The following is a 20,286-nucleotide window of genomic DNA, read 5'->3' as shown; positions in this document are numbered from 1 at the left end:
AATCATAAGTGTGAATCGTATAAATTGTTGACTCGTTGATTGTTAATAGTAATAAACTTGTTGTTGAACATCGGAGTATTCCTTCCACACCTATCACGACATACCACCTCAGTTTCTTATCTATTCATTTGCCTCCAATATTACATTTTACGGGGAAATGTTTTTTATTTTAAGAGTATATATGATCAATATATAGGATATGTATGATTAAATGAAGTTAGTTTATAATTACATATTTTCCATTATCAATATATTGTCAAGATAGAGCCACAATCGAACTCGACGACAGTTGACCAATCAGGATATAAAATCTCCAGTGATTGTATTGCAATTGACATGAATCCTAAGAACGCAATATAATTTACATATTTCTCTAAAAATAAACAGATGTAAAATAAAAATTTTACATCCGTTGAGTTTGTCGATTTCGCTAATTAGATTAAATACGTATATGTACATAATTCCTATGTAATAATATTTATATACATCCAAATATACTATGTAGATACTTTAAAAGATAGAGGGCATGACAGAACGTCTGATGCTTTGCACAATCGGTATTTCAGAATATGAGATTCGAAAACTTATAAGGTGGCAGATCTGTCTTGTACTTTTTCTGCGGTGATATATAAATTCTGCATCTCGTTCGTGTTGGAGTAAAAGGAAATCAAATAGCATCAATAATACTGTTAATGTATATCTTGATAGCTTATAAAATATTCTAATTTTCAATTAGTTTATTTTAATTTAGTTACAACTTCTAATTTATTTATATTTGTAAATATAATTATATTTAATATTTGAACCAAGAAGCGCGAGTAATTAAAGAGGAGGCAAATTGTATTTTGAAATACTTTAATTTAAAAGTTACTTCATAATATTGTTGTAATACAATATAAACGTGAAAAATTAAAATAACTTAAAATCTTGCAAGATGGAAGTATAAAATTATGTATGCTTAGATATAATGAAATAGCTATTGTTATATATAATGAGCATGTAAGAAAATTTTAGTTGCAATTTATGATATTTATTTTTCTTTTTAAGTACTGTATCAGTATATACTACAAATTTGTGATTTTTTATCATCGAAGCATTAGCCTTGTAAAGATTTCTTCTAAACATTAAAAAATTAAGATAATACAAAAATGGCAATAATAGCAAAACAATTATAAATGATATTTGGATCAATATTAATAATTTCACTATCTAAGGATACGTAAAGATATGTATATATTCATCAGTTGAATTCAAGGTTATAACGTCATAACACCACGATCATTCACTATGAGAGACTCGTAAAAAGTATACCTGGTGCGTTAATATAGTAACAAAAAGTTCTTTAAAGTATTTTTTATACTTCAGTAACATCTCTGTATTTAATTATTAATAGTAGAATTAGAAAAACAAAAATAAAGAATATTTAAATAATAGTTGATTCATTCCAATTTTGCTTAAAATCCATTTTATCTTCAATTACTGTATAAAAATGTTATTTCTCAAAAACATAAGATAATTTCTCTGGTTAATTGACTTATTACTATGTATTATTATATATTATATATTATTGATATAATTGATATATTCATACGTATGAAGATAATTTTTTATCATCCAGAAACGGTCATCCTTTTCAAGTAATAGGATTTTAATACAGTTCCGGAATCTACAAGAATAGCAATAGATAGTGACGTATCGGGAAAATGATTATATCCTAGACTGAAATAAAAGCTTTCTTGACAAGTTCTATTTTGAAGACTGTATGAAATATTTCTTGAATAATAACTTAATAATAATTATTCTTTCATGAATAATAACAATATGTGTTTACAAATAAAACAGTGCCAAAAGAATTGAAGACAATTTAGAACAGAGACAATTATACGTAATATATCTATAGAATGAATATTTATGTCCATAAATCTTCCTATAATTATTTCAATAATTATAAAATAAGTACAATCAAAAACAATAATTATAAAATTTTTACACTGTTAATCATTTTTTCTTACCTAATGATTTGTAATTAACAGAACTTGAGTTTTTAAAAGTTGAAACTACTATATATAAAATAATATCTATAATAGTGTTAAAGTGATAATTTTTATTTTATCGATTGCATTCTTAAATAATTACGAATGAGGCAACTCTTGTAGGCAATAGGTACGTAAAATTCAACATATTATATAAATTAAACCCATTTAACACATAATACGTACTTTCATATTTTTCATATGACGAGTAAACACTACACATGAATAAACATTAGAAGCAAAACATCTATGACAGATACTTGAACAAAGATATAACGATATCGAAAGGAAATTTCTACGGTATAGTTTAGCTTTTGATGACTTATTTAGAGGGAATTTTGAAGCAATGTCCAAAAAGGTGTTAATAATAATTTGTGTGTTATTTAAATAACGAATTAAAAATAATTTACTCTAGAAGGTTGTTATGTTTTACATAATCATCGACACATATTGTTTAAAGTAATTACCAACGAATTTCATACACGCTTAAAAATTCCAGGTTTTTCCTACGAATTTCTTTACATTCATTGTTTCGAGTCATCTAATAAAGGACGTGACTCAGGTATCCAGAGCGTTTTGTTTTTCTTGAAAATTCTAAGTATTGAATTCAGAATTTCTTTTCTCGTATTCCAAGAATAAGTATCGTTTTGTATTTCTTTTTTTTTGTAAAATTTGATTGTTTTTTATTTCTTGTTTAATTTAATACAATAGCTTTAAATATACATATTGATACAATTTCATGTTTATTAAATATATCCACTGATAATTTCTCTTAATTTATACTTATAAGTGTAAATCAAAAGGGGTACAAAAATTCGTATTTAAAACAAACATTTACAGTATATACGCATTTCGTCAATATATTTCGATCCTAAAGTTTTAGACCTTGCTTGCAATTTGTCTTTATTCAAATATTTATTATTTATTAATTACAATTTAATTAAAGTTGTATTAAAAAGTACTTATCATTATTTTTTAAAATTTCCTAAAAAAAGATTACCAATCGTATGTATGGAATTTTTGAAATATAAGAAACTCTTTCTTTCTTGAACTAAACATATCGTGTAATTATTAATGAAAATTTAATCGCGTGACCTATGACGCTTGTGAAATTTCCATTCCGTTATATTCGTTCAAAAGTTATAAATTCTGAAAGTATCACGAAACAAGTTATAGGAATGAGACAAATATACAACGAGAGAACAAGAACACAAACTACAATCTTCGTCACACAGTTGAAAAATGTGTAGCTAAATATTATTACTGCTCAGAATCGTAGAAGCTTGTCAGTTTGAAATATCAATAAAACTCTAAGCAGGCTACGCAAATGTATTTGCGTTATAGTCTAAATTCATCGATGACAACTAAATTATAAATGTGCTAGCTTAAAATTTGTAGCAGTTTGTTTACTGAGCTGTCAGGAATATTGATACAGTAATTTTGAAACCCACGTTCGAAACCTTCTTATTTCATTTTCCTCGACTATTAGGAACATATATTTAAAGAGCGTGTTAATAAAATACTTAACGATGTATAAGAGGAAATATTTTACTAATAACAGCTTTATGTAACGCGATTATTTACATCATATTTTAACACTGAATTATTTCCAATAAAATACACTTATTTCATGCTTATGCGGTATGCAATAGCGTAGGTAATTGTTTTAAGTGATTCGTTCTGCTGGCGGACGTCATCCGATGTGGCTATATTACCGGTAATTTAGAAAATCCCCGACCGTGGGTGAAACGACTAATTTACTAGTTGTCTCTCTAATTGCATATCGGTATATGCCGCGCATATTATGCTGTACATTGCATATCAGTGTCAGTGAACAAACTAGTAAACTTTGTATCAGATTCAGCTTCCAAGAATTTTGTTTCCATATAGGAAAACAATTAGTATCTTACCAGTAGCACATTTGGTAGAATTAACACGGGAAATGGATATATCGTATAATGCGTACAATTGTCTTTTTTAATCATTACCAATCGTATGTTACCTTTCCTGGGAAGGGAATATGAGTTTTGATATGAATCTCTGATTAAAATAAATAAAATTCATGTATAATATATAAAAATATATGTATATTGATTTTGTTGCTGAAATAATTATTATAGCACTTGTGGGCATTCATAAGCTTAATGTTAATGGAGCTATGAATCAGAAAACGAAGAGTAACAAGAAACTGTTTCTTGTAAATTATAATATTATACCTTTATACGAATTAAAATACATTGTTTAAATTTTCGTTATCGCCGTATCGTGAAAAGTGACGATTTAAGAATTTCGTTATCTTTTTGCAGATGGAGTCAATAAATTAAAAGTGTAAATTAATTAAAAAGGATAAACTAAAATTATACTGTTAATTATTCGTTCGTTTACTTCGTAAATTTACTTTTAGGACATTTTTAGTTGAAAAATTCATTGAACTTTTAAATATATAACTTTAACTTCCATCCTTCCTTTTTATTTATACGTACGTGGGAAAAATCTTTTAGCCGTTATTACACGCGCAGGTGATTACGACAGTGGCCTAAGTAATATGCATGTATTTTTTGCTCCGAGACATTTACAGTTTTGCATTTGACGTATCAACTGAATTTTGTTTAACGACGTAACAAACAACATCAACCAATGATCCAGTTTTTTTTACTTTGCAAAAATAGTTTCAGATCATTGTGACGTCGATAAACGCGACGTAAAATAGACGATGAAATCGTCTTTTTTAGATTCTTGACATAGGTCACTTTCACAATTATCGGCATATATCTAATTGCCTGACTATTTACTATTTACTAAGACTTAACACTATTTAAGTATGCATGTTTATTCCTAAGAAATAAAAATAATTAATTGATTAATAATTAATAATGCTGTAGCTTCCTACACGCAACCATTCATCATTCAGTCGTGCATTCTTGTACTTGAATGAATATATAAATGCAAAAAGTGGAATTGACCAGTCACGATGCACATCGGAAAATGATTTATGAGATTGTGGAAAAGTACGAACGCTGAGTATAAATACGAATTAAACGGTCCGATCGCGTGAATCACAATTATAGTTAGGGGCAATCAGATTTTTTCTACGGTTGTAGCTTAACGAAACAACGATTTATTATTATTTTTACTCAAGTAGCATTTTAAAGCTGCGATAAATCTCTTAGAAAGGTATTTCATCAAAGAATAAATTTACGCATATTAAAAATAAAAACATTACATGAACCGTCACAGATGCAAAATTGTGCCATAAATAATAAAACATTTAATAAATAAAAATTAATAAAACATTTAAATATATAAAAATTATTGAAAGGTTTTTAGTTACTTTCCAGAAGCTTTTACCCCTTTCAATCTTTATTGAGAAATGTGTTCATCGAATTCTTTACTATTCATAGATATCTCTATAGGCCAAGGTTATGAAAGATTAAGATTCTAAAACAATCAACAGGAAGAACATGATGCGATTACTTGGCTGATAGCTTTTAAACTTCTACGATTCGTACGAATCACATGAAACTGTGATCTCACCATTTTGCTTAAGAATCTCCATAAATTATCAATCAGGTAGACACGAATCAAAAAGAACCGCAGCTGTAGATGTACAATTTACAGTTTTCCTAGTATCTTATTTGACTATCTCTGTATATCATCAAAATGAACACAAATTACGTTGTTGATAGTTCATAGAAGGGGAAAAGTTCGTTCCTGTGAATTAAGAAGTTGCGCAAGTATTTTCTTTGTATTGTATTATTATTGCATCATTGTGTTATTTTTATTTCCTTTATTTATTTGGTATTATTCTGTATTCCGTTCCTTAAATGTATTAGAACTTTTATTTTTTTTAATATAAAATATTCTACCTTTGAAATCTGGCTAATCGTGATTCTTAAAACTAAATAAAATTGTTTACTATATTATTCTGCATTTAGGTTCCAATTTACATTTACCGGAAGCACATTTCGCCGAATTGAATTTTAAAAATAGTAACGTGTAAATCATCAAATATTTTCTTAGTTAACAATTCCGAAATCGATTTATTTCCTGCGAATTATAATTTTGTGAAAATACGCTCTTAACACGAAAAAAATAAATTGTGACACAAACAGTTATAAAAACGATCATGATACTGTAGAAAGTATATTTATTGCATTCATGTAGCACATTTATGTGAATCATACGCTTATTTAGTATTCTGTTCTTCTCGAGGTCCTCCGTACCGTTTACTCATTTTAATATCTATTTCTACATGAGAATGTTTATCTACTTGTTTATGCTTCTCTATATGCGTTTTTCTTTAAAAATAACATCGTAACTTGCGTATTTGAAGCACATAAAATTAATAGCAAGCGTTTATCGAACAATTCAGATAACAAATACTGAAACAAAGCCGTTGTAACTTCTAATGATCGTTACTACGAGTCATTGGATTGAATCGATTTGAACCTTCACACATAATTATGACGAATTTATCATCAAGATTGGAATTACAATTGGATCCACTGTAACATTTTTTAATAACATTAAGGGATCATAAATTGATATAATGATAAATACAATGTACGACAAATTCGAGATATAGGAAGCAAGAATCGGTAAAACTAACGTAAGTACTAGATCTAGATCCAGATCTACATAATCGTTAGATTACCTTTTCCACTGATCTATGAATATGTATATATGTATAGGTAATGCATAGGTAATCATTAATTACGATCGAATAAATTATAACATCTACTACGATGTTTCGAAAGTGTGTAACTATTAAATTTATATACCTTAATTCAATTATTATCATTATCTTCTAACATTCTTTTTATCATTACTTACAACAATTATTTGCAAAAAACATCATTATTTGCGACATATTTATTTTATCGTTATTTTAAAAAATATCGTTTATTTGAAAACAGTGATCGTTTGCTATTGCATCCAACATCTTGCGAGATAACGATACTCAATTCGACCTTGAGTATTAGAATAAAATGCAATCCTTATTAATTAAAAGAAAAAAAAAGGAGTTGTTAACAACTATTGTCAATATATGCATATACGAAGTAAGTCTCTACATCGTAATTTTACATTTTTTCTTAGAAAGGATTATATGAACTTTAAAGACCTATACGAACGTGGATACTAGTTTTCAATCATTTCTGCTCACTTCACAGATATTTTAATTCGAACTTATTATGCAATCGAAATAATGGCAAACTCAAGAGTTTTAAATGGAAAACAAAAGACAATTTTTGTACGTTTTATTTAAAGAATAATATATATCAAGATAGGAGAAATGACTAAATCTTTGTCAACATCACAAGAGAACGTTAGAAGAATTGTCGTCTGTTTCTATGACAGAAAGTTATTTGACAAGTAAAAAGATTCAACTTGACGTATATTATCAGCACGCTCTTTTATTACGGAACGTTATATTTTTAGGAGATGTTATTTTTTAACGTCCTTTCTTGATATCTTGACGTAAAAAGTTTATGCTACATTTTATCAAGCATAATACGTTCATTAGGGTCAAACATAGTCTAACTGCTGATGTTATTTAACGCGTTCGAAGAATCGATAGAATAGTTACTTTTGATTTCACTAATCTGTTTGGCATAACAAGAAGGTTATGTTATCGAGATAGTTCACGCGATGCTTTCAGAAATTCGATATATGCACGTGAACAAACACATTTCACAGGATAGTTTTTAAGATTCGATTATTGGCGTGTATTGTTTCCTGACTTGACACTAATTACATTTCTTTCAGTATCACCTAATTAACTCACGACCGATTTTGTGATAATTGATAAAGCGATAAACGAGTACACTGAATTCACTTGAAAACAACATTACAGTGCGCATGAACGCGTGAAACTGGAATTCCCACGGAAAAACCAAAAATATGAAGTTGTAATGGTAGTAGGTAAATGGAAAAAGGATGGGGAGGAGGCTCATCGCATTACTCGTAATGTTATATAATTGCTTTGAAGTAGTGCGTGTATAAAGATCGATGGCTATAAAAGCAGTAAGATGAAAGATCCGATGCACAGTGTGATCTGAGAGTTTCGAGCTCTCCACAATGGATCACGAAACAACTAGGAGTTTTAGGAGCTTGCTCCTACTTCTCCTTATTACAGTCGTATCGGCTGCACCAGCTACAGGTGAGAAAATATATATTGCATGTTCATATATGCAAAATTTTTAGAGAACCTAACAATAATTTTTTTAAGAAGCTTAACTTTCTATTTTATCCGCATTGCATTGTAAAGTCAGTGGAAGCGATATAAACGAGGTTGTTATATCGGTCAAACGTTAAAGTTTACATGTTTGAAGATCTAAGTTAAGTTACTTTAGGGAAGATGAAGTGTTCCAGCCTTATCCAGGATTGTACAACGTTAACTCAGAACTATTTCTTTCTTTCAAATAGATAGGTCGACAATAATGAATCTTTGACAGTTGTTGTCTCGGGACATGTACAACATACGGCTGTCAGTGCGGTTAAATCAATCGGTGTGTCTGTTTAACCATTTAACGTTTTAATTTACGACCTCACTGTATCGCTTCTACCGGCTGTACGTTGCCTGTATTCTTTTGTTTAATACAAGGTGTAGAATAATCTGTAGTATTTCAGACGTTTTACATAATCAATTTAATTCTATATAACGTCATGTTATAAAAATTCTGTTTAAGATGAGAAGATGAGAAGTGTTTTATTGTATCATTTTTATCACGTATATGGTTGAAATGAGGGTACATAATAATCGCTTTTTTATAACAAACCTTTAGAAGAATTATCGACTGCAGTAATACCTACCAATGAGGAGGATACTACTTTATCGACCGAACTTAAGCCTCCTCCTTACCCGCAAAAAGAAGAACACCAGTATATGGTTTTCGTTGTAAATATTTTTGGATTGAAAAATGCTAGTGGTGAAACTTCTGAAGAAATGTTTGGAAATGAAGTCATCCAACATATTCCAGAGCTAACAGGTAACTAAAAACGAATTACACTTTACATGAAATATAAAAAAGATTAACTTAAAGTTTCGTGCATAGCTAACGAAATAGCTTACAAAATGATAAAACTGTCAAACGCATGTATTGCATTTGATATTGTATGATACATTATATTAACATTATAATGATACGTGATATTAACATTTTATAACATTTAAATTAAATATTAAATATATATATTATCAATTAAACATATAAAATATGTATGTATATTCAATTTTGGAAGTGTAGAAGTTAATATTAAGAAATTTTGAATCTAATCACGTTTCTCAATTCTTACAAGCATCAATCTTTCAGTTTCATAGTTACCTAAATTATAATCTTACTCTCTGCCATGATATGTCTTAATGATTAATAGAATACTATTCCACGTAAAACAATAATGAACCGATTTACATCTATGATTTATGATTCTTTGACAGCTATGCACGGTAGAAACAATTGAGATATCATATATATTATGAAGAAAATAATCACTATGAACTAATTATAATTCAATTAAAATAGATCCATTGGCAACTGTACTACTAATCTTCGAGGTAGACGAAAATGAGGAAGACACTGGTGTACCAGTCGATCTAGATGAAGTTGCAGATGAATTAAGAGATAAAGAGGGTTTGAACGTCGAAAAAATGAATAATTCCGGTGAAGCCAAACTTATTAAAGTGAAGCTTTATAAAAATGATGTAGGAAACTTATATCCACTCAAAACAAAATTAAATGAATTAAGCAAAAGTCGTAAGAGGAGAACATTGTGCGTCAAATGTGGAGGAGGCGGATATCCTGGTGGTGGACTTGGAGGCGGATTCGGAGGTGGTGGCGGATTTGGAGGTGGCGGAGGATTCGGAGGTGGCGGTGGATTAGGTGGTGGTGGTGGAGGATATCCTGGAGGAGGATACAACAAAGGTGGCTGTGGGTCTGGAGGATGTGGAGGTGGAGGCTATCCTGGTGGAGGTGGAGGATATCCTGGCGGAGGAGGAGGTGGATATCCTGGTGGAGGTGGAGGTGGATATCCTGGTGGAGGTGGAGGTGGGTATCCTGGTGGAGGAGGAGGTGGGTATCCTGGTGGTGGAGGAGGATACCCTGGAGGAGGAGGACATAGCGGAGGAGGTTACGGAGGTCATCCCAACAGCGGAGGAGGTAAGATACAATTTAATGTTATTTTATTTTTTTAAACAGTGATTATCTGTGAATTATATAGATTACATTGATTTAAAATTTCGCTTAACACGTTCGGTACTACTTACACTACTTATTTTATAAATTATTCAGTAATAAATATTAGCTGTATTATCTGTTACTACAAATATCGATGTTGGTGCAAAGTTATTGAATTAACAGAGCCCTTTAATAAGAATAGACAAAATGATCTCACGATTTGAACTATATTTCAATGTGTTGGAATTGAAACAATAACAAAAAATAACAAATTACCATTAATCGTAAGAATTAACAATATAGTATAGTAGGCTTCAGCTACTTAGTATTTGAAATTTAACAGGTTCATAATTTGGCAACTTATTAAATAAGCGTTTATTGCAATTGCGTTACTGATGCTTCAGATTTTTATGCATGCGATTTATAACATATTAACAACATTCTGAGCATACGCGCAATTATATTATGCTATGGTACAATGGAACACAATGATAAATTATTAACGAAAGCATATGGCATATCATATGTACCATATATTTTATATTGTTCTGAAACTATTACGAAAAGATACAATACATTTAATGAAGCTATATAACAAAGTAATAACGCATCGCTTCCGCTTCTAACGCTGGGTGATTTTTATAGGATATCAAAAAATAGACACTATACCCGTTATTGTTATACCGGTTGCAGGCGGTGGATATCCATCTGGCGGCGGTGGTTGCAGCACATGGTACGGTATTAAATTATCTCTTAAAATATTATAGTATCTAAGAGTATCAACAAATAAGAAACAGAGAAGGAGAAATTTCACAATAAGTATTTACCAAATATCCCTGTAACTCATTGAATTTTTCGTTATACTATTATTTTTCCTTATCTCATTCGTATTGTTGTTAACTGCCATCGACTGCTCATTTGATACTGCTACCTTTTTTTATTGGTAAAAACAATCTTATACCGAAGTTATTGAAATAGGCTTTCCAAATTATACTTTAGATTAGGCTTTTATATAGGATGTTTCAGGGTTTAAGTGCCAAACTTTATCACAGTATTTTATGGATATAACATAACAAAAATACATAAGTCATTTACAGCCTTATTAAAAGGTTGCAATAGCGATACGAAAGGGAATAATAATAATACGTTACATTTACTATGCTATAAATAAGAATAGGTTTACAATCAACATGATCATTGACTGTTAACATAGCATTTCAAAATATTCACTGTTCCTATCGATACAAACTGACAGCATCAACTTGAATTTATTACTTAATTTAGCTTATCTTGATTTTATTTCTTCTCAATGAACCGTTCACCACACGCATCAAGATTTGTTTGTTTTATTATTCTTGTGTAAAGTTATGCAAGTTACATAAAAATCCAATTATTTTTCTTATATTTTGTATTTTTACTATAATTTTTTGAAGAAGCTTTAAATGATTTATGTTTACATAACATTTTCTGTTCGATTATTAAATTTTGGAACAATATGTATATTTTAAATAAATCAGAAAATAATAGAACATTAAAGAGCAACGAAGAACAATAAAAATTGTAGTGCAGAGAACATTCGACCAGAGAAAATACATCTGAAGATTAATATTTTACGCAAGGTACACCATTATCATTAGTATATACAAATGAAAGAGGAATATTTCTGCACTGAATAATAAAAAGAAAAAAATGCTAACATAAAACTTTGACAAATAAGTTTTGGAAAAAAATGACTTTATTGGGTATGCATACGTTTAATTAGAAACTTCATTTTATAATTTTCTGCGAACTATTTCTACTTGAGTTCACATCTGTATACATCGATAAAAGTTTTCAAGGCATGAAGGAGGAGGCTGTTTCAATATTTGAAAAGCTACAAACACGATATCCGGTATAGACACTGCGTAAATCTCTTAACTGTCCTTCTTTCTTTGACTTGACAGGAACGTAACGTTGTTTCTACTTTTGTTCTAATTGATGGTAAACCAAGATAACTATTTTATAACTTGTGTTCAATTATATTAAGCAAATAGTCAAACTTTTCTACGAAAATTCTGACATAATGTCTATAGTATTTTCTATTTTCTATACTTAGAACTCTTTTAAGAGAGCACTAAATATAACAAAATGATATCTTTCAACAATCCTACTTTGCAAAGTTGACTTTTCATTTTTAATATATTGTTCTTTAGAACTTTTAACTTTTTCAAGAAGTTTAAATTCAACTTGACTGAACTGAACAAGGCTCCATTTAAACTAAATTATTTTTGTCTGAAAAGTAACAAATATGAATCAAAAGATCATATTACCCATTCTAATGAAAGTTGTGATTTTATATTATTGTAGTGGCGGTGGTGGAAATTCATATGCTTCAGCTTCAGCGAAGGCAGGTTCCAGCTGGTATGTATTAAACTTCCATTACTTATTTAATACTATATATTGTGTTAATTATTTACTGTTGGTTATAACACAATTCTCTATTTTCAGGGGGAAATAAACCAAATAGAATATAACAACGAAGATGTTTTAAGTTATATGCTGCCCAAAATATTCGAAAAAAATTCAACGACTTTTATAACATATACGTGGAATCATATTCAATTAGTTTGCTACAACGTAACGTTCGTCATCTTAATCGCCGATTTATGTAACATGTATCAAGTACCGAATAAATGAAAAAATAGTAAACAGGTTTGCTTTTAATAAAATCTCAGGATTTCCAGGAAATAATCGCAGGTTCTATTCCTGATTGATGTTCATCGTTAAAAGGGGAGAGCGTAACGCGTTAACGAGCATCATTTTACATGCTGTGTGCATTGCACGTTACCTTTAATGCGTGTTGGTCTATTAATTTCTACGATCTACGAGGTACCTGTATTTATGATAATCAGATAATCGATCATCGGTACTGCGAAATCTTTAACTCGACCCTGCGCTGACCTTGAAAGGCTGTTGCCATTCTCGAGGAAAATCTAGTTAGACAAAGAAAAACAGAATTGTTTTTGTTGCTCTGTTAAAACCATAAAGTAGTAGATACCACGTCACGTCACAATAATTAACCCAACAATGATCAAAGAACGAAGTATAATTATTCTGAACAGCTGCAACTTGAGGCAAGATATTGAACCGAGTAGTGATTACTATTACTAATATAATCCGTGATAAAGTGGAAGACCGGTTTAATTACGTCTCCGATACCACGACTCTATATTGAATCTGCGCGAAGACTGGATGAAAATACCTGCTCATTTATGAAACTTCATTTACACGCGAACTATTCGTTTTCGTTTGCTCGAAATGCGGGCGCCATGTACGTCCTTACGTACTTGTACTTATTTGTTTTTTTACATATGTTGCATTAAAGAAAATTATGAATGAGACGGTGAGAAAATTACATCTTCGCTAGTTTACTTTGATAGATTTAATATAAATGCGATAGATTATTTAAAAATTTTACCAATATAAAAGAAAAAAAGATAACTTGCTACTTCTTCTTCTTCGTCCGGCTCCTGTACGACTTTTATACCGACTCTTGTACCGTGTTACAAATTTTTACGTCTCTTAAATGATAACATACTTCTATGAAGAAACGATATTTTGAAAAATTGCATCTTTATATTACTCAATAATTAATAAACACAATTATTAATAAACACTTGGTTAATAGTTCACAATTTGTTGCAATTGATGATATAATATATTCGATAATCAAGACATTAGCGACACGCTATAGTTTCTAAAGGAGTGACATTAACATCTAGATAGCTATTTCAGTACTAAGCATGCAATATACATTTGCACGGTGATAATTAATGTCACATGCAAGGTAAAACAGAGATGAATAATTACACGCGTCGAACGTTGATAGATAGGCACGATTCAATTTCATGTAATTACTAAAAGAAACGAGTGTGCTGTTACTGTGGCATGGTCTAAACTGTGCGCACTATATCGTTGGCTATGGTTGTATACATCTTGCAAGTAGCAAGTCCATGCTGTAATTATGGCGCGAGTTGGGTGAACATAACGGTAAGGTTTCGATTCTTTTCTCTATTTTTCCAAGACTGTCAGGAAGGAATGAGCACGCGCGCGCGTGCGGAACGAAATCCGCGCCGAAACGGAGTCAAATCTCCGAGACTAGGTGATAGGTTCCGTGCTGCTGCGAATACGTGATCCGTATCCGTACTTTCAAGTTGTGATCACACGCTGTTAAATTCTTTCTCATCATTTGCCTCGTCGAACATTAGTATAAAAATAAACAAAAATTTATTTGATCTATACGTCCAGAAACGTCGAACGTGTTTCGATAGTACAAAAATAGAAACAAAAATGTACCATGTTAACTGTTCATGAAATTTTAAGTCTGCTTTCGTTTTCAACGTGCATTGTATTATTTCCATAAACTAATTTAGAAAATGTAAGTATTGCGAGCAAGAAGAAAGAACAGAATAAGTAACGCGTTCAAAAATTACAGCAGCATTAAATATAACAATTACGTGGTAATATAAGGAAACAATTAACGTATAAATGAAATGAAAGTTTGGTAAGTTTGGTAGAACAGATATTTTGTGTAATTTTATAATATAATATAAATTATCACTGGTAAACGAATTACTATGAAATAATAAAGAATTAAAATTTCATGAATTATTTCTTCATATAAGTATTGTAATTTATCTTTAGATGTTCATTGATATTTCAAATTCCTAGTATGCATTGGATAAGATTCCCCGAAGAATCAAGTGATAAATTACTCGAAGCTTTAGCAAATGTAAATAATTGCTTTTATTGTATAGACGTTTTGTTTTCACTTTTCTATAGTTAATGTATCTATCAGCGATAAATCTGAAGGTTTCTATTTAACTACATTTATTTTTTTGTATATTTATTGTAATAGCAACTGAGAAAAAGCAAGAAGTAATTAAATTAAATTCACTAAACCGTACTTTAATATTTTATTTATATATTTGTATATCATGCAAACTGAATGATGTTACTATTTGTGCTAAAAAATTGCGATTTATTATTTTGCATCCTGGCCTTTAAAAGTTATAGCGCTTCTTATCTATTTATAGCTTAATCGATAAACTATCATATACATTTTGTAAAATATTGATATGTGAAATAATAATCAAACAATATCAAATATGATTATTTTGATATTGCAAATTATTATAGAGTTATTGTATGGTTATTATATAATTTGTTGCTCATCTTTATTTAAAATTATTGCATTTCTTACAAAGGATTTTTCGTTTAGATCCCAATTAGGTTTATTTTCTCCTTAAATATCTTATGTTACGAGCTACAAGTATTTGTTTCTTAAATTTCGCTTTCCTTCTAAGTTACATTTATAATTCTATAGGTATCAATTTAATTTGCATGATATTTCTTGTAATCGATTAATAAAAGCGTTGCGTAATATTTATTTCATTTATAAGTACTTGAACACTGATATTCTAATTATAATGCGTTTCAACTCTGAAATTTATATTTTAAAATAGCATAATTGTTATTAATAAAAAGGAAACAACACAAATTTTTAAAATACATTCGTACATACAATTTTACAACAAAAATCATTGAAACTGATCGATCGCATTGATCGAAATCATGCAATCAGTTCGTAGATAAGTTATATCAAATTTCGAATGTTGTAAAAAATTTCAAACTTAAAATGCACTTAATTATTATATTAGCAGAGATCCAACAGGACTTCATAAGAAGCGAAGTGAAAATGTGGGTCTGCAGGTCGTTGAATACCTAGTGACTTCCATCAAAGTCTCAATCATGAGTAGTGCTTTGCCAGTCTTCTTCTTCAGCATTTTCTTCTTCACGATCTGCAAGTATTTTCCGGTCGTTGACCGTCGCCGACGGCAAACGGCCCTCGAGGTCTTCTGGACGAGGAGTGCAATGAGGAAAAACTGGGCGAACAAGAGGCAAATCGTAAAAACTTACTCCGACCAGTGAAATAATCAGACCTCGGTTTCTCCTTCGATCTGTTCGAAAACAACGTTACTTGTATCAAAATTTTGTACACGTTGCGTCACAGAAATAAAAATCTTTCTGTGCTTTAGTGCTATTTCCAGGTCTCAACACACACATCTCTGCTTTTTTAATATTGAAATTTATTAAAATAATCGTACGTTACAATTTACTTGTAAATTTATGTGTACATCCACAGAATTGTAAAATAGTTCAAATAACATCTGAATCAAATAAAATTATTCCCTCGAGCAAGAAGAATTTATTTTTATAATTCATACTCTCATTAATAATTAAATTACGTTAAATCAATTAGTATTTAAAAAATCAATATTTTATAGTAATTATTAGTGATAAAATTAATACAAAATTTCAGTGTTATTATTTCATGATAAATGTTATCATTAATTTACGTAAAGAGAAATAGAGTTTTATTTATTATAAATTTGAAACGAAATTTCGTTTGCTATAGTAATAATCGTTTTTAAAACAAAAGTTTGAGATATACAATAATTCAAATAAAATTTTATATAGGCATTAATATTATATAAGCACTAATTCTTATTTTTATATCGTTAATAATGTTCTTATTTTAATAAATGACAAATTCTACATATTATATATTAATATTGTAGAATTTAATTTGGACTGTCAACAATATCAACATGAAAGTATGCGTAAGATATAACACGAACATTTAAATTTCAAACAGTATCAAAATTACATGCATTTATATAACATTCTATATTTTGCGTTATAAAGAAGCAAATTACTGATGGTCATAGTAGAAACAGTAGTGGTCAATAACTGGTAGGTTCTTATATGAAAGTATAGTAATATTTCATTATAGTGTTTCATGATTAATATCTACTAACTAAAATATTATATCAATATTAATTGTCTAAATCACGAGTCAAAAACATAAGAACTGATCATATTTTTAATTTATTAAACGGAAATGAAAATTAATTTAAAGTATAGTTGACTGGATCCAGTAAACGTGTGATTAATTGCTTTCTGTGAGATCTCCACCTTGCAATTTCACTGTTACACTTCCATGATTCCTTGCATGAATAATTTATCTAGATGATAAGCCGGTCTTCGAAACGTGCGTGTTGAATTCGTTCTGATTTTTATGCATTACAGTATCGAGACGATAAATTCAGTCATTTGTAAGATTAATTGGTTTTCGTTAAATCAGTGAAGTTATGTGGTGCGTCGAAATAGACAGGAATACTGCTGACCCACTTCATAGCCTGTTATTTCGATGATTTTTTGCCGACGATAATGAAACAGTAGTAAACACTAAAAATTATAGTTAACACTAGCGTGATTTGGTTGATTATACATGCATAATCCTGACGCATAAATAATAGGTAAACGTGGAAAAACCTTGACTTAAATCAGTTTAATCATCCTCTTTTTCCTTTTTTATATTATTTAAATACGATATTTACATATTGTACACAAACGTCTTCATTGACAAGTCATTAGCCAAGTATAATATTGGTTAATGATTCATTAATCAAGTATAACATTGACTAATGACTTTAAATAACTGTCTTGTTGGAAAAACAAAGGCCACGTTTACAGTTACAAACACGTTGCTATTTTAATTTTTTTTTTGCAATACTTATGAAAAATATCTTTAAAAATCTGAAACATATCAAATCAGAAATGGAATCAAAATTACCTTAATAACGTAGAAATATTCTTTTAATTATGAATCATCGATATTACTGCTGTTACAGGTTTAAGGAAAGGAATGTATATATATATATATATATATATATATATATATATATATATATATATATATATATATATATATATATTCCTTAAACCTGTAACACCAGTGAGTAATATATATATATAAAACTACATAGCAGAGTTATATGTCAGAAATTTATACAATATAGGTATATAAGAGAATGAATAAATAGAAAATAGAATTGTCCAAAATGAAAGTTGGAATTATTATCTTCGAAGTCATATATGTAGGCTACTTTTTGCAGTGTTCCGTTTCTATGATTAATATGTAATCTTTGTGATTCAAGTGGTAGTCATCTAAAGCAACAGATTTCATAAATTATATTATCACTGGCGCATATCAATAGGAATAGCATTTTACCTTTCGGTCAGAATCTGCTACAGAGGACGTAATATACACGATTTATATAACTGTCGCCAGGCTTTCAATGTTCTCGTATAACGCAGACATCAGCAATCTAAATGCTAAACTGGTACCATTTCATGTTGTATTATTTTGTAAACGTCCCGATAATAATTGCACACGAGATAAGATGCAAGTTGTACAAGGTGAAATATTGTTAGATCGATGACGGGAGTTTTTATAAAATGTCAATTTCCCTTTTATGCGACTGGAACCAGGGTGGCTTAAGTTTGTTGATGATTGCAAAACGACAAGGCTTTAATTTAATCCTCAGCAGTTTTTTAGGGTCGTAAAACGAAACCGGTTGCATCCAGCTGGAATATACATAGAAAAGTCTAACCGCTAGAACCGTACACATTCTCATGAAGATGTTCCTTTTCGTGAGAGGAATCGCATCCAGTTCGCACAACGGCGTCCATAAAAAGTTAAAACATTTCTTTCGAAAAACGTCGTTTCGATTCGCAAGGAATCGATAATACATTTTTATATAACAACTCCGCTTGATTCTACAGTGGAGTAACAATTGTCAATATGTTTCTGCTTGCCAATTGTAACCGAAGTAGTCGTGCCACGTTTCACAATACACGTTTGACACGAAAATTAATATGCGATGGCCGAATTAATTTCATTTGATTCGAAAACATGCGAAGAATCAATGATTCATTCCCATTGTAGACACCTGTTCGAACATCTATTTTTTCCTATCTACTTTTACTCGAATTTTACTTCCTATTTTTCGCGTTTATATTTTTCAACTCTACGTTTAAGATATCATTTTTCTTATAGATATATTCTCAGGTAAAAGTATCAAATTTCTTAATCAATTTACGAGGGATTAGTTAAAAATTAAATAATATGTTTAATATATAATTATCATTTAAACGGCAGATTAATAATATGTTTAATATATAATTATCATTTAAACGACTAAACCGGTTTTCTATAGGAATATTCTTTATCGCTGGTTTAATACGAGGTAAGTAACTTCCACTACAAAAATACATTACAAAAAAATTTCGTAGGCAATACAATTTTTTTCCGAAAATAATATTAGACCTAATATGAACGACCCACTAAACCAGAATTCTAACTGTGTCAATACGCGAGATTATGCACGCATATACATCCGGCAATATAGCGCTTAGTAGCAGCTCATCACTTACGCCCTTCTTCGACACGTACGAGCGGAAAAGGGGACGTCGATCGATGATGATACACGTTACTCGCGCTGACTGGTACATACTTACGAGCATTGTAAAATAGAAAGTGACGCAACTTTTTAATAATCCAGTCTTCGCAAATCCATTAATTGCTAAGGAACGTTGAGTTACATAGATAAACTTCCTTGTAATATCATCGATCGTGAATAAACCATTCTACCTCTATTTTGATAGCGATTTCAACAAAGTTGAACTATGGTCCAAAGAGAAAACATTTTTTAAGGCAGTCAGTATCAATATGATTATTACTTTTTGTACAAAACGATATTAGGAAAGATTCAATACTTCATGAGGCATCAGTTTAGTTGTGACCTTTCTTTTTACTTTGAATGTACGGAAATATAGTTGCTAATGTACGTGTTGTAAAATTCATCATAAAAATAAACTAGAAAGTGGCATATATCCGGGTGGTATCTATAATTGTTATTATGCATATGCTGCCATAGAAAGAGTTTACTTAAGGCGGACATGCGAGTCTTTATACACTGAGTGGTGATACTGACCTTTCATTCAGGATACATCGTTGCCCTGGGGCTTAATCGTCACAATAAGATAGCACTAAAATTAAAAAGCAGTTTATTTTTGGAATCATATCGCATGATTGTATACAATTTTATCGAATGAAGTAAAATATAAGAATAAATATACGAATAACAAGTTAGCATCATACATAGCTTAATGTTCCGCGTAAAAGCGCAACC

At 30.0% G+C, this 20,286-nt stretch overlaps 1 protein-coding gene across 4 annotated transcripts; it reads left to right on the top strand.

Moving 5' to 3' along the window:
* Nucleotides 1–8,025: 8,025 nt before the first annotated feature.
* On the top strand, nt 8,026–12,895 carry LOC126923181 (ATP-dependent RNA helicase A-like). Of its 4 annotated transcripts, none has more exons than XM_050736420.1 (7): nt 8,026–8,193; nt 8,819–9,022; nt 9,557–10,030; nt 10,079–10,189; nt 10,901–10,940; nt 12,554–12,607; nt 12,695–12,895. In XM_050736420.1, the coding sequence occupies exons 1-7, from the start codon at nt 8,112–8,114 to the stop codon at nt 12,702–12,704; spliced, it is 975 nt and encodes a 324-aa protein (XP_050592377.1). In that variant the 5' UTR covers nt 8,026–8,111; the 3' UTR covers nt 12,705–12,895. The 4 variants fall into 4 exon arrangements, with proteins under 4 accessions (XP_050592377.1, XP_050592367.1, XP_050592357.1 ...); XM_050736410.1 differs by having other exon boundaries at nt 10,853–10,940; XM_050736400.1 differs by having other exon boundaries at nt 9,557–10,189.
* Nucleotides 12,896–20,286: the final 7,391 nt, after the last annotated feature.

The sequence above is a fragment of the Bombus affinis genome, chromosome 2 (assembly GCF_024516045.1).
Source record: "Bombus affinis isolate iyBomAffi1 chromosome 2, iyBomAffi1.2, whole genome shotgun sequence".
NCBI classification, from domain to species: Eukaryota; Metazoa; Arthropoda; class Insecta; order Hymenoptera; family Apidae; genus Bombus; species Bombus affinis.
The sequence above is the reverse complement of the archived record's forward strand: the minus strand, read 5'-3'. Positions and strand labels throughout refer to the sequence as shown.